Raw genomic sequence first — 12,304 nt, 5'->3', positions numbered from 1 at the left:
GAATTAACTATGCGGAATTAACTATTGCGGGCAGACAGAATCGAAGTTGAGGACGAATTCGTCATCGAGTCAATCATTATCGTTTAGGACCAGCGCCGACTCAAAAACATTTCGACAAATAATGAAGCGAAATGTTGGAGAGCTCAAAATAGAGAATTCAAATGTTAAAACTAGTTGTACTTGAAAAGTGTGAATGAAACGCTCCGAGTCTGTCCACAGAAACGTTATTACAGCCGACTAAAGACACAACTGCTAACCTGGGTATATGAGTTTCGGATATTAAAAGTTGAGGAGGCAGAAACGGATATTGCAGAGCTCTCTGTAGGTGGAAAGGTTTTTCTTAGGTAGCGTTTCCCGAGTAGGGTTCGGATCTTATTATTCCGACTTTTTGTTTGTCCAAACTTTTCGCGTTTTCATAATAAATCCCCGTTCAAAGAAAGCGTTCGCTACTCGCAGGAACGATAACGTTTTTTTTTCTTTCTTCTTTTAATAGTTTGCATTCGGTGGACTAGTCTGTTTGTCAAAGTTCTCCAGATAACGAAATTACAACTCCTCCCTATTGAAAACTGAACGGAGGTTTCGTAATACCTTCAGTAGGTATCACGAAACATCCGTTGAGTTTTCAATCAAAAGTATTCTATAGAGAAAGTACAGGGTGTCCGAAATTCGATGCTCACTGAAAGCATCTCGAGAACTATAAGAATTAGAGAAAAATCTCTTTTTTCGAAATAATCAGATATCAGTAGGCAAATCATATACAGGGTGGCCACTTTTTCAATTGGATTGTATTGGTAACTTGAACTAAATGGAACATATTCTAATATGTTCCATATATCAAAGCAAGAAATAAGTAAAAATTATTTACATATTTCAGTTCATACTAATTAAACGGAACTATCATTTAATCGAAGAAAAATCAAATGATTATTCGGAAGTCCCCTTTCGCCATTTTTAGCCTCAATTTTAACAAATTGTCGCCACTATGTTGGATTTAGTCATTATATATGAACGTACAGTGACTCAATAAACCACAGTAGCGACAACCATGGTCTCGTTTTTGATTGACTGAGCCTAAATATGGCGGCTTATTGTTTACATTCTCCATTTACCTAATTTTTAAGATTTATTCAAAGCGTAAGGCCCATTTAATTAAGTCACTGTAGTATTCTTCAGTTAAATAAATTTGTTATATATACAATCCAATACTATCAGGCCCAATAATTTCAATTTTGACCTGTGTCAGTTGAGTTCAGTCAATTGTATTCCTAAGTTCTATGGTTCTGAGTACCTATTCGCCATTTTCAGGCTCAATTTAAAAGAAATGTCGCCACTATGTTTAATTAAGTCACTATCCATAAACGTACAGTGACTTAATAAATCACAGAAGCGACAAGCGTGGTCTCGTTTTTGATTGATGGAGCCTAAATATGGCAGGTTTTTGTTTACATTCTTTATTTACCTGATTTTTAGGATTCATTCAAAACGCAAGGCCCATTTTATTAAGTCACTGTAGTATTCTTCAGTTAAATAAATTTGTTATATATACAATCCAATACTATCAGGCCCAATAATTTCGATTTTGACTTGTGTCAGTTGAGTTCAGTCAATTGTAGTCTTAAGTTCTATAGTTCTGAGTACCCATTCGCCATTTCAGACTTAATTTAAAGGAAATATGGCCAATATGTTCAATTGAGTCACTATTCATAAACGTACAGTGACTTAATCAATCACAGAAGCGACAAGCGTGGTCTCGTTATTGATTGACGGAGCCTAAATATGGCGGCTTTTTGTTTACATTCTTCATTTACCTGAATTTTGGGATTTATTCAAAACGTAAGGCCCATTTTATTGAGTCACTGTAGTATTCTTCAGTTAAATAAATTTGTTATATATACAATCCAATACTATCAGGCCCAATAATTTTGTTTCGACGTGTGTCAGTTGAGTTCAATCAATTGTGTTCTTAAGTTTTATGGTTCTATGTCCCAATCTGCCATTTTTAGGCTCGATTTGAACGAATTGTCGCCACTATGTTCAATAAAGTCACTATTCATAAACGAAACACATAGCGTCCTCTTTATGTAGTAAAGGCAACCTGAAAATGAAAAATTTAACTTACAGAAGTCTTTAACAAAGAAGAATGACTTTACAGATCAACATTGAAGATGGCGCCTCCTGCACTGAAAACATATTCCTTCATTGAAAACATTTCGCCTCGTTCGCCAGCCGCTAGATGACGCAAAGTTGATTCAATCGATTCCTTTATGATAAATCTGACGTTTAACCTCTAATGCAAATGAATATAAAGGGATTTTTGTAATTTCTTCAATCATTAGACATCGTACTTGTATGCAGAGATATCAGAAAATGGTCCGAGACTTAGTTAGTGATATTAAACTTTTGAATAAAGTGAACGTGCACATAAAAGACAAAACTAAAGTGAATGAAATACTTGGTAAAATAGTAGAAGGAGGTTTTAAGCAATTACAAATTGTATCAGACTTTGATCAAACAATAACCAAACAACATGAAAATGGAAAAAAACATCTGAGTAGTTTTGGTGAGTCCATATTGAGGAAATTCGAATATTGTGGTCGTCATTAAGGGTGTCATAGATGTTAAGGCAATACAGGCTATTGGTCACAGATTTGAATTCTTGACGAGAACAACCATTCATAAAAATGCGATAGATGATATTACAACAGTGATGCAATATAGTATTTCTTGTTATCTTCACGTCACATCCCGAGAATTACGAACAGAGAGTTCATTCATTCTGCCTGATAATAATAATATAATATAAATCATTTCCCCAACACATGGATTTATTAATCATTTCAAGACCAGAATTTTTCCTTTTAAACTTATTCTGAGTCTTTCAATATGCTTATTCAACAATGTCTCATTCAAGATCACCGTTATTATAGCAGTACAAAGACGCAGTAATGAGGAAATAACAAGTTATATACACAACTAAATTTTCCTTGTCGCTATGTCGCTCAAGGGCTCTCTGATTTCTTCTTTGATCTCAACTTCCTTTCTGTTATTCAATAATGTGCCATTTAAATTATTTACGCTCGCTAATTCTGTTTAGTTGAGAAATATTACTGAGTTCAAATAATGAGATTTCACTTTTGAGAATTGATCTAGGTACTTCCACCCATGCACAAAATTCATGAATCTTCAATCAACAGATGGTATGTCTTGTTGATAAACTACATCCTTGATTTTTAATCATCGCTGATAAAGTTTCAATAAAAAGAGAATATTTCTAGAAAGCTATTGTCTGATATGAATTGAGATAAGATCAGACTCGCGCGTGTATAGAGTCTCAGAATTCTAAAAAAATACACACTAGTGAAATCATTATATCTTCAACATTATTTCACTTCTAAAGTAGGTATCCACATATCAGAATCTGATCCGTTTTTCTCAGAAAGCTCAAAGGTTGTTTTCCCAACACTTTTAGCAATTATTCTATTGAAATGTATTAACAATATTGATAAGTATACTCCATTCATTACATTCTTGCTAGAAAACTAAATTCATGAATTTTGAATAATAAGCCCCAAGGAATCAAATGAAAATTTCTCAAGAACTAAACGAATAACAAGGATAAAATTTGATGTATGTTTACAATTATGACAATTACACTGTTTACATTGTTCACGCATAGAACAATATCGTGTCAATAGTTTCGGAATAACTTATATGGACTTCGAAATTTTCGAATTTGGGAACAACTTATTGTGGGTTCAAAATTTTGTCGTGATATTCACTATAATGATTTTTGAGCGCTCGTCTCCAAACCAATCGATCTTTCATTTCATCGCAATGTCTGTATTTTTCGAATTTTGAGCCGGGAATGGTCTCAAACGATAATGTTCTACTCAGAATCTGTCCTCAAATTCGATTCTGTCCGGCCGTCCCTCCGTATACAAGGAAAAGCTGAAAACTTGAAATGTTCGAAGTATGTTCGGATGTTGGAAGAGTAAAATCCGACTAGGGGTTCCGCAAATATAGCCTTTAGAAATGTTATATTCGAAATTGCATAAAAATCGCGTGACCAGAACCATAGAAATGAAATGAATTAAAATAATTTCCACAATATTTTCAGAAATAACTGTGTTTTATTTATAACCGACAGAGTTGAGATTCTAGGAATTGATATGAAAATTATGACATAGCAATTTCAAGCTCAGTGAAAAATTTCGAGCCTATCAGAACCATAGAAAACTGAATATTCACGACAGTGATTCTCTGTTATTTTCTATTCAATAATTTCAATTTCATGAAGAAATTGATATTGAAGAATGGTGTGAAATTTGTATGTTTTTTTGCGAGTTTATACCTGCAGATACAAAAATCTAAGAATTCCTATATCGAATTTGTGGTAAATTTGAAATTCGATGCATTCCAAAACTTCAACTGTGAAAATTTCTAAGCGGTTGAAGTTTTTCTCAGATAATTTCGAAGTTTCAAAAAAAATGGCCTTGAATGCAATTTAATTTTTTCCGAAATGTTATGAACTTCCAAACAATCATAGAGGTCACAGGTAACTTCTGGAAACACCTTTAGTTTCTTTATATTCACAGAAAATATGAATTCTTGTATTAACATTTCATTTTTGCGAAATTTTATGAACTTCCAACATACGAAGGGGTGACAGACAACTTGTCAAAACACCGAGCTTTCATTCGAATTCTGGGAATCTTTCCATTCTTATTATTTGAAACGAAGACCATAAATAATTTTAAGAACCGCTTCCCTGTACTGAGTTAAAAATAAAATGGGTATTAAGCTTTAAATCCTTCAAGCCGACATCCAATATCTAGTAAGAAATTTAACGGTCATTTCTCTTTGAAATGAGCCATCAAATCGAATACTTTTCTGCAAATATGCCTTCAACACATCTTGGAAGTCTTCATGTTCATTTAAATTTTTTCTGTCACGAATAGAGTGACAGAAAAATCAGGAAAACATCGACGTGAAGGCAGGAGCTTTTGAGCGCTCGTTCATTCATATGCCAATTGCATCCTTAAGTACCATATAACTGTTATAGATCTATGGGTGGTCTCCAAGGGTACAATTTGCGCTTAAATGAACGAGCTCTCAAAATCTCCTGACTTCACGTCGGTGCTTTCCCCATTTTATTTTGGATATAGGTACTTCTTGAATTGTTACGATTCGGATAATGCTATTTTATGAACTTCCATCAGACAAAGGTTTGACAGATAACTTGTCAAAACATCGAGTTTCTATTCGAATACTGGAAATCTTTCCATTCATTTGAGGGAAGGCCATAAATAATATTAAGAACCTTCCGCTTCCTTGTACTAAGCTAAAAATAAAATTGGTAAGCTTTAAATCCTTCAAGCCGACATCCAACATCTAGTGAGAAATTTAACGGCCATTTCTCTTTGAAATGAGCCATAAAATCGAATACTTTTCTGCAAATATGTCTTCGACCCATGTAAGAAGTCCACAAATATATATTGGGTATTTTTTCAAAATATTTACTTTTTGCATTTCATATGGTTCTTATGATGTTATCAACTTGAAATTCTGCACGGAGCCCTAAAGTTGGGAAAGTCTCTCAACTCTTCGGCGTACTTGATTTTCATGATGAGGGACAAGTTGGAGAGTGCTGTGGTGAGAGCTCTCTACTTTGCTAGTTTCCAGTCTGTGCTGGCATATGGAATTATTTTTTGGGGCAGTTCGTCTGGTGCCGATGAAATTTTTCTCATCCAGAAAAGAGTGATGAGATTAATGAATAGGTTGGGCTTTCGTGAGTCCTGTCGCGGAGTTTTCAGATCCAATGGAATCCAAACCGTCTTTGGTCTTTACATTTATCGCCTATTTATCTTCCTTAAGTTACGGAAAAACTATTTTTTCGGCAACCGTCCGGGAAGTGAGCACTTCCCGGACGCTTTTTCTCTGAGAAAGTAGCATTTCCCGGCCTAGTCCCGAAAGTACGTACTTCCCGGACTAGGCCGGAAAAGAATCATAGAAGCCATAGCAACCGACATAACGGCTGACAGTTCATATGAAATTAGTTGTCAAAAATTTGCATGTTTTTTTATCGCAATCGCAATAAAATATGGAAAGCAGCAGCGATAGTGTTATTTTACATGGTTGCCGAAAAAATATTGTACGCAACACGCCCGAAAATGGTTTTTTTGGACTCACAGACTTCCAGGACTCGCTTACGCTCGTCCTGGAATTTTGTCTATTCGTCCAAAAAAACCCTATTTTCCGGACTTGTTACGTAAATTACTATTTTGCCATATGTCAATAAAAATAATACTCGTCAAGTTTATCCTTTCCTTCTTCCTATTCACAGTACTACTAGGTTTGAAAGGGGACCACTTTATATGGCCATGCGTTTATTTAATTTGCTTCCTAAGCAATTACAGATTGTTGAAGATATAACCTTGTTTAGAAGGCGCATTTACAATTTTATTTTGGATTGTGAACCTTATTCAGTTGATGAGTTCATTTCATTTTGTAGAAAATAAGCTCTTTTATGACTTGTCTCTTTTTTATTCGTTTGCATTGATTTTGATGTTGTGAATAATTTTTGAGATTAATAAATATTATATATTATATAAATAATAAATATTATTATAATATATATAAATATTATTATTATTATTATTGTAATTCTTATTTCATATCAATACCTAAAATCTCAACTTCGTCGGTTTGTCAATAAAAAGTTAGAAATTTGCACAAACATATTGAGATTTAAGTATCTATCATTTCCTCATCTACAAATATCACTTTTTCCAATATTAAGCAAAGGTATACCTACAGACCAGTTCTGATCGAAGATAAAGACCGTTATTTTGTAACAACAATCATCTGGCTTTAGCCCTCAATAGTCATAAAGATTCGACCTTCTTAAAATTGTGAACCCAACATTTGTTACAGTCAACAGCAATACAAAAGACCGAGTGTAACGGTTCAATAATTGTATTTTCAAAATAAACACCCGGTATTTCCACCGAACTAAGAAGCCCTTTGTCGGTAGATCTTTAACTTCTTGATTTCTGTCTTTATAGGTATCTTCAGGTGCTGTCCGTCGTTACCCAAAGAACACGTAGAATTAACCGATTCTTTCGCTAGGAAATACAAACCAATAGAATGCGATTTAACGATACCGATAGAAAAACGGAAGAAACATATGGAAGAATGGTATTCAGATACGGAAAAATCACTTAAGTAAGTATAGTCAATAAAAATAAATGTACGCAAAAAAAGCTATTAGAAGGAAAAAAACGTTTGAAAGTAGAAATCGACATTCAATCATTAGGAAGTTGGGATAAAAAAAACATATAAGAAACAATCATCGAAAATAAAACATTTGAATATCATTACATTTCAAGTGTAGAAAAAGACAGCACTCTAGAAAACATCATAATTCAATGCTCACGGCTAACTTGTTTCACTGAAAAAATGCCATCTCCAAGTAAGGTACCTACTGATAACAAAAGCACAAAGTAGAAATAATCGTTCGCTCATTTGCACAGTGTGAATCATTCCAATAGTATGTAGGCACCAACACTACAGGCTTTCACCCTGCAAATCTAGATCATAAAATTCTGATCGTTCGACAGATAACATATCATAAAATAAAATGGGACAACCTGTAAAAAAAGGTTGATATTTTCTTCTGAAATGCTACTAAGCTTTATTCTATCATTATCTGTTATCACATTGAAAATTATTTTCTCTTTAGGAATAAAATGGCTGATAAAATCAATCAGATGGTATAGAAATGTCCATTTGTAAAAATCTGAGAGGTCGGTTCAGAATTGTCAAAGATAGTTGATTATATCGTTATAAAATACTAATAGCTCTGATGTAGATAATCATATGTATTAGAATTATTATGTATGATTTTTTACTTTTATAAAAATTCTCGATGCAACGTCTAAGAGAAATTAAATGATATCGTTCGAATAGTGTAATCAAAGTTTTAAAATCTGTAATACAATAAATAGACGTGAACCTTTGGGGACGTGTAAGAATGACTCATTTGTCATCAGTGATAACCAAAAATCAACACTTTACGAAATATTTGAGTTCTACTGAAATTTCGAGTTTAATTCTAATAAAATTAATATCCTCTTTGCTTCTTTTGCCTTTCAAATCAAAATCTGCTGAAAGAAAACTAGTGCCTGCATTATAATGAAAAATTTTTAAGAAATAAAGAAGGAATTTGGCAAGTCATAAATAAAATGTCAAATTCGAAAGTTACAAACAAATTTATTTTAGAAATTTAATATTATTTTCTTCATTTACCAACTCTCAAATCATACTAATTCTTATTCAATATCTAATAAATCATAGTTTTGCTTTTTTCATACATATCAAATCCTTTTCTGATGGAAATAATCCAAAATTTACGAAAAATGAAGTAAAGCGAAAAAATTTTTTAAATCACACAAGAACTGAAATATCTCGGAAACTGTTGATTTTCGGTTATCAATAAATATGGTTCAATCGACAGAAAATGAGTGATACTAACACCTCCTTCAAGGTTCACGTCTAATTTGGAAACACCCTGTATTGTTCTAGAATATTCTCAAGGGGTTTTTATTTACTTTTTCGAAATGGTTCGTTATCGCTTCTTCACCTCATATTGTTTTATTTTCAGGGGCATTGAGATAAGCCCGGAAGAAATTAGTGACATAGCGAAAAAATATGGACCATGCCTAAGGTGAGTAATCTAAGGATAGTGTCGAGTCGACGTCTTTTCAATTCCAGAGTGGGTGACAAGAGTTACAGTGCCAATATCACATGTACAAAAATAATATTTAAGGTTGATCGTGCAATAACGCGTTTATGTTTATATACCGTTAGATTTCAATAACAGCACGTCTGATGTTTTCTATTAATCATTAGATATGCAATGAGGTTTGTGTTTCAACATGACCGCACAACACCAGATACTATTGAATACATATTAAAACAAAAGTAGATCATCATTTCTTATCACTTATCTCTCGGAAAAAGAGATAGCGACAGAAAACAAAACTGAAAATTTTTAAATTTTAAGGAAAAACCTTGATTTTATCGCATTTTACTTGTATTTGAAAAAGTCGTTTTTGAGCGCTCGTTCTTTCCATATTTCTTCACGATTTCAGTATTTGGATCTCTCAATTAAAATATGGGATCTTTATGTATTATATTTTTTTTATATTATTTATGGCTTTTCACTAATATTGACAACTATTCCATATGATAAATCTTGAAATTCACAAACACAAATAGTGTATTTTTATTTTTAATTCTTATTCAAATTTTTTCTATTTCCAAACCCGCAACAAAAAAACTTCGCCACTGCTTTGTAACAAACTTTTATGATGCCCTGGTACAAATTCAAATTTAAATTTATCTTATATAATTTCATAGAGTGATCAAATTGCCAATTCAGAAAGATTAATAGTAAATAGTTCAAATTTATAGGTACTTTTTTCCGAATTCAATTATGTAAAAATCGCAAACCTTCATCAAAAATGTACGTTGTGAAATAACAATTATATCATTATTATCAATCCAATATTATTCATGATGACATTCAGTAAAACAACGAAGGTTGGAACAGCTTATAATATAGTTGAAAAAAATCGAATTGCTTGGTTCTTATCACTTTTCAGAAATAGCTCTGTATTGTCAGTGAATATTGAAATAATAAATTTTACTCAATAGTATTGTATCTTTTTTATGATATATCTAGTACTACACTCGGATAAACAAAATCTTCGTTTTAATGATTATGTTATCAGTATTGCTCAATAGTCTTCTTAGTGGAGTGTTTCCAAATATGTATTCAGAATGTTGAAATCGATATCAAAATAACATAGTTCGTCGGAAAAAGATATTTTTCTGAAATTGTTGGAGAGCAAACTTTCCTGTACTGTTTTCTGTTCGGAAAAGTTAGTTTTACGGAAGCCCTCAAAATTTACCCCTACATCAATAACACACATTTATTAAATGTATTATTAGACACATATTACATATATGGAAGGCCAATTATATCTATTTTTGTATGATGATTTAATGAGTTTAATAAATAAATACTTTGATTTGTACATTAGACCAAAATTTTGAATTTTTTTTTGTTTATATTTGGCATTCTAGCGTTTCAAAAAACACGTAATTTAAAATATTCTGAAATATCAACATAATCTCTTGTACTGAGTCACTGAGTGTAGCTTTCAGCATAAAATATAATTTGACCATAATGTACATGTTTTCCATTTCATAGACAAGTGGGGGAAGTATTCAACTATTAAATTTTCAGATCAGGTTGTTTTTTTTTCTTGGCAATAATCCATAAAATTTCATTCAATATTTACCAACTCTGATGGTGTACCACACATCTGAACATCGTCATCCCTATTAATTTCAAATATTTATGAAATAATTATCTTTTTGTCACAAAGATCAATTATTAAGAAAAAACAATTTCGTAGGCAATAAGATTATAATAAAATTCGTTACTTATTTTAAAAAAATCCTTAATTTTACTAATTTTGATTGAGACTCCAGAAGGAATAGTATGCCTCGGCCAACAATTTACATTCTCGTCCAGAAAATTATCACCTTTACTACTATAAACAATGTACCTTTTTTGCTAAAATTCAATGTCTTTGTGAATATCAATATTACCATGAACTATTCAACATTGATGATTTTTGCATAGGGATGGCTGCAAAACTATATTTGAATCACTGGAAGAGAACAACGTGCCTGTACTAGTATTTTCTGCCGGACTTGGAGATACTGTGGCTGCCTTACTGAAGCACAATGGAATTTATCGCTCAAACGTTAAGGTAAAGAGACAATTATTTCACTCTATGACTAAATATAAAACGAACGATGTAAAATTTTATCTTTGACTACTATATTCTTCCAGGTTGTTTCAAATTTCTTGAAATTTGATGAGAACAATATTGTACAAGGATTTCAAGGAAAACTCATTCACATCTACAGCAAAAATGAGCATGCTCTCGAGGGTACAGATTATTTCAAACTAATTTCCCAACGTAACAATGTGATTTTAATGGGAGACTCGATTGGAGATGCTGGTATGGCTGATGGTCTTCCTGATACGAATGCTGTGCTCAAAATTGGTTTCTTATATTTTGAGTCAGATTTGGTGAGTTAAAAATCGAAAAATCATCTGCAATAATTTCACTAAATTATCTTTTTCCAGGCTGAAAAGAAGTTATCCGATTACCTCAACTACTTCGATATAGTGCTAGAAGATGACCAAACAATGGATGTGTTAGGATCCATTTTAGACCTCTTAGAATGAACAAACAAATATTATGGAGAGATATAATATATATTCCGAATTTATATACAAATGTTCAATTATTTATCTTCTTATTCATTTAAAAATTTTATTTTTGTAACAAAATGTATTTTGTCTGAGTTTATTTTGTTCGCTGAGATGTATATACTTATTTAATCTGAAGATGAAACATTTTGAGAACATGAGTTCTGTAATATACCTAAATCCATAAAAAAAGACTGATTCAGTTTAATTTAAATTCACCTTCCCTACATTTTTCATTAATTCATTTTGACGAAAAGGAAATATAATAAATCAAAATCTGAATAGCATTGTTCATTAAAATAAAAAAACTCTGATATAAGAAATTTACCCAATATAAGATTCACTCCATTAGTCCAATTTATTCGGAAACTATATTTTTGTTGGCTGAAGGACTTAGGTTGATGGCCATTTGATTGTATCAATAAAGAACAGTTATCTACCTCTCTATATTTTTTTTGCGTAGAAATAGTTGTTGCAGAATATGCATCGAAACGGCTTCATTTATATCAAATTACTTTGAAAGTTATTGAACTAAGCATATTCGAATACAAGTCGAAAGTTAGATCTATTTGAATAAATTTATATAGCAGAAAACACATTTCTATTTAATAATGAAATAATAAAAGTAATATAAAATATTTGACTTATGCAATTATATGTTTCTAAGGAATATGATGATCAATGATGTTGATACCTAGAATTTTTAAGAATTGTATGCATAGATAAATACAAAAGTACCCCTTATCTATGACTGTATGTGACTATAAAAAAATACATTTTCGGCAACCGTCCAGGAAGTGGTCACTTCCCGGACGCTTTTTCTCTGAGAAAGTAGCATTTCCCGGCCTAGTCCAGAAAGTACGTACTTCCCGGACTAGGCCGGAAAAGAATCATAGAATCCATAGCAACCGAGATAACGGCTGACAGTTCATATGAAATTAGTTGTCAAAA

The 12,304-nt window shown here is 32.1% G+C and overlaps 1 protein-coding gene across 1 annotated transcript; it reads left to right on the top strand.

The window, feature by feature from the left end:
* The first annotated feature begins 2,314 nt into the window (after positions 1-2,314).
* Positions 2,315-11,547, top strand: LOC123684415 (7-methylguanosine phosphate-specific 5'-nucleotidase). Its single transcript, XM_045623666.1, has 6 exons — positions 2,315-2,560; positions 7,065-7,224; positions 8,663-8,725; positions 10,715-10,844; positions 10,928-11,170; positions 11,228-11,547. The coding sequence occupies exons 1-6, from the start codon at positions 2,350-2,352 to the stop codon at positions 11,327-11,329; spliced, it is 909 nt and encodes a 302-aa protein (XP_045479622.1). The 5' UTR covers positions 2,315-2,349; the 3' UTR covers positions 11,330-11,547.
* Positions 11,548-12,304: the final 757 nt, after the last annotated feature.

This window comes from Harmonia axyridis, chromosome 7, assembly GCF_914767665.1.
Source record: "Harmonia axyridis chromosome 7, icHarAxyr1.1, whole genome shotgun sequence".
Lineage (NCBI taxonomy): Eukaryota > Metazoa > Arthropoda > Insecta > Coleoptera > Coccinellidae > Harmonia > Harmonia axyridis.
The sequence above is the reverse complement of the archived record's forward strand: the minus strand, read 5'-3'. Positions and strand labels throughout refer to the sequence as shown.

Coding starts and splice junctions, on each gene's coding strand:
- LOC123684415 (XM_045623666.1), top strand. CDS start 2,350: ATGCAGAGATATCAGAAAATGGTCCGAGACTTAGTTAGTGATATTAAA. Junction 7,225..8,662: donor GATACGGAAAAATCACTTAA/GTAAGTATAGTC, acceptor TTTTATTTTCAG/GGGCATTGAGATAAGCCCGG. Junction 8,726..10,714: donor AAATATGGACCATGCCTAAG/GTGAGTAATCTA, acceptor ATTTTTGCATAG/GGATGGCTGCAAAACTATAT.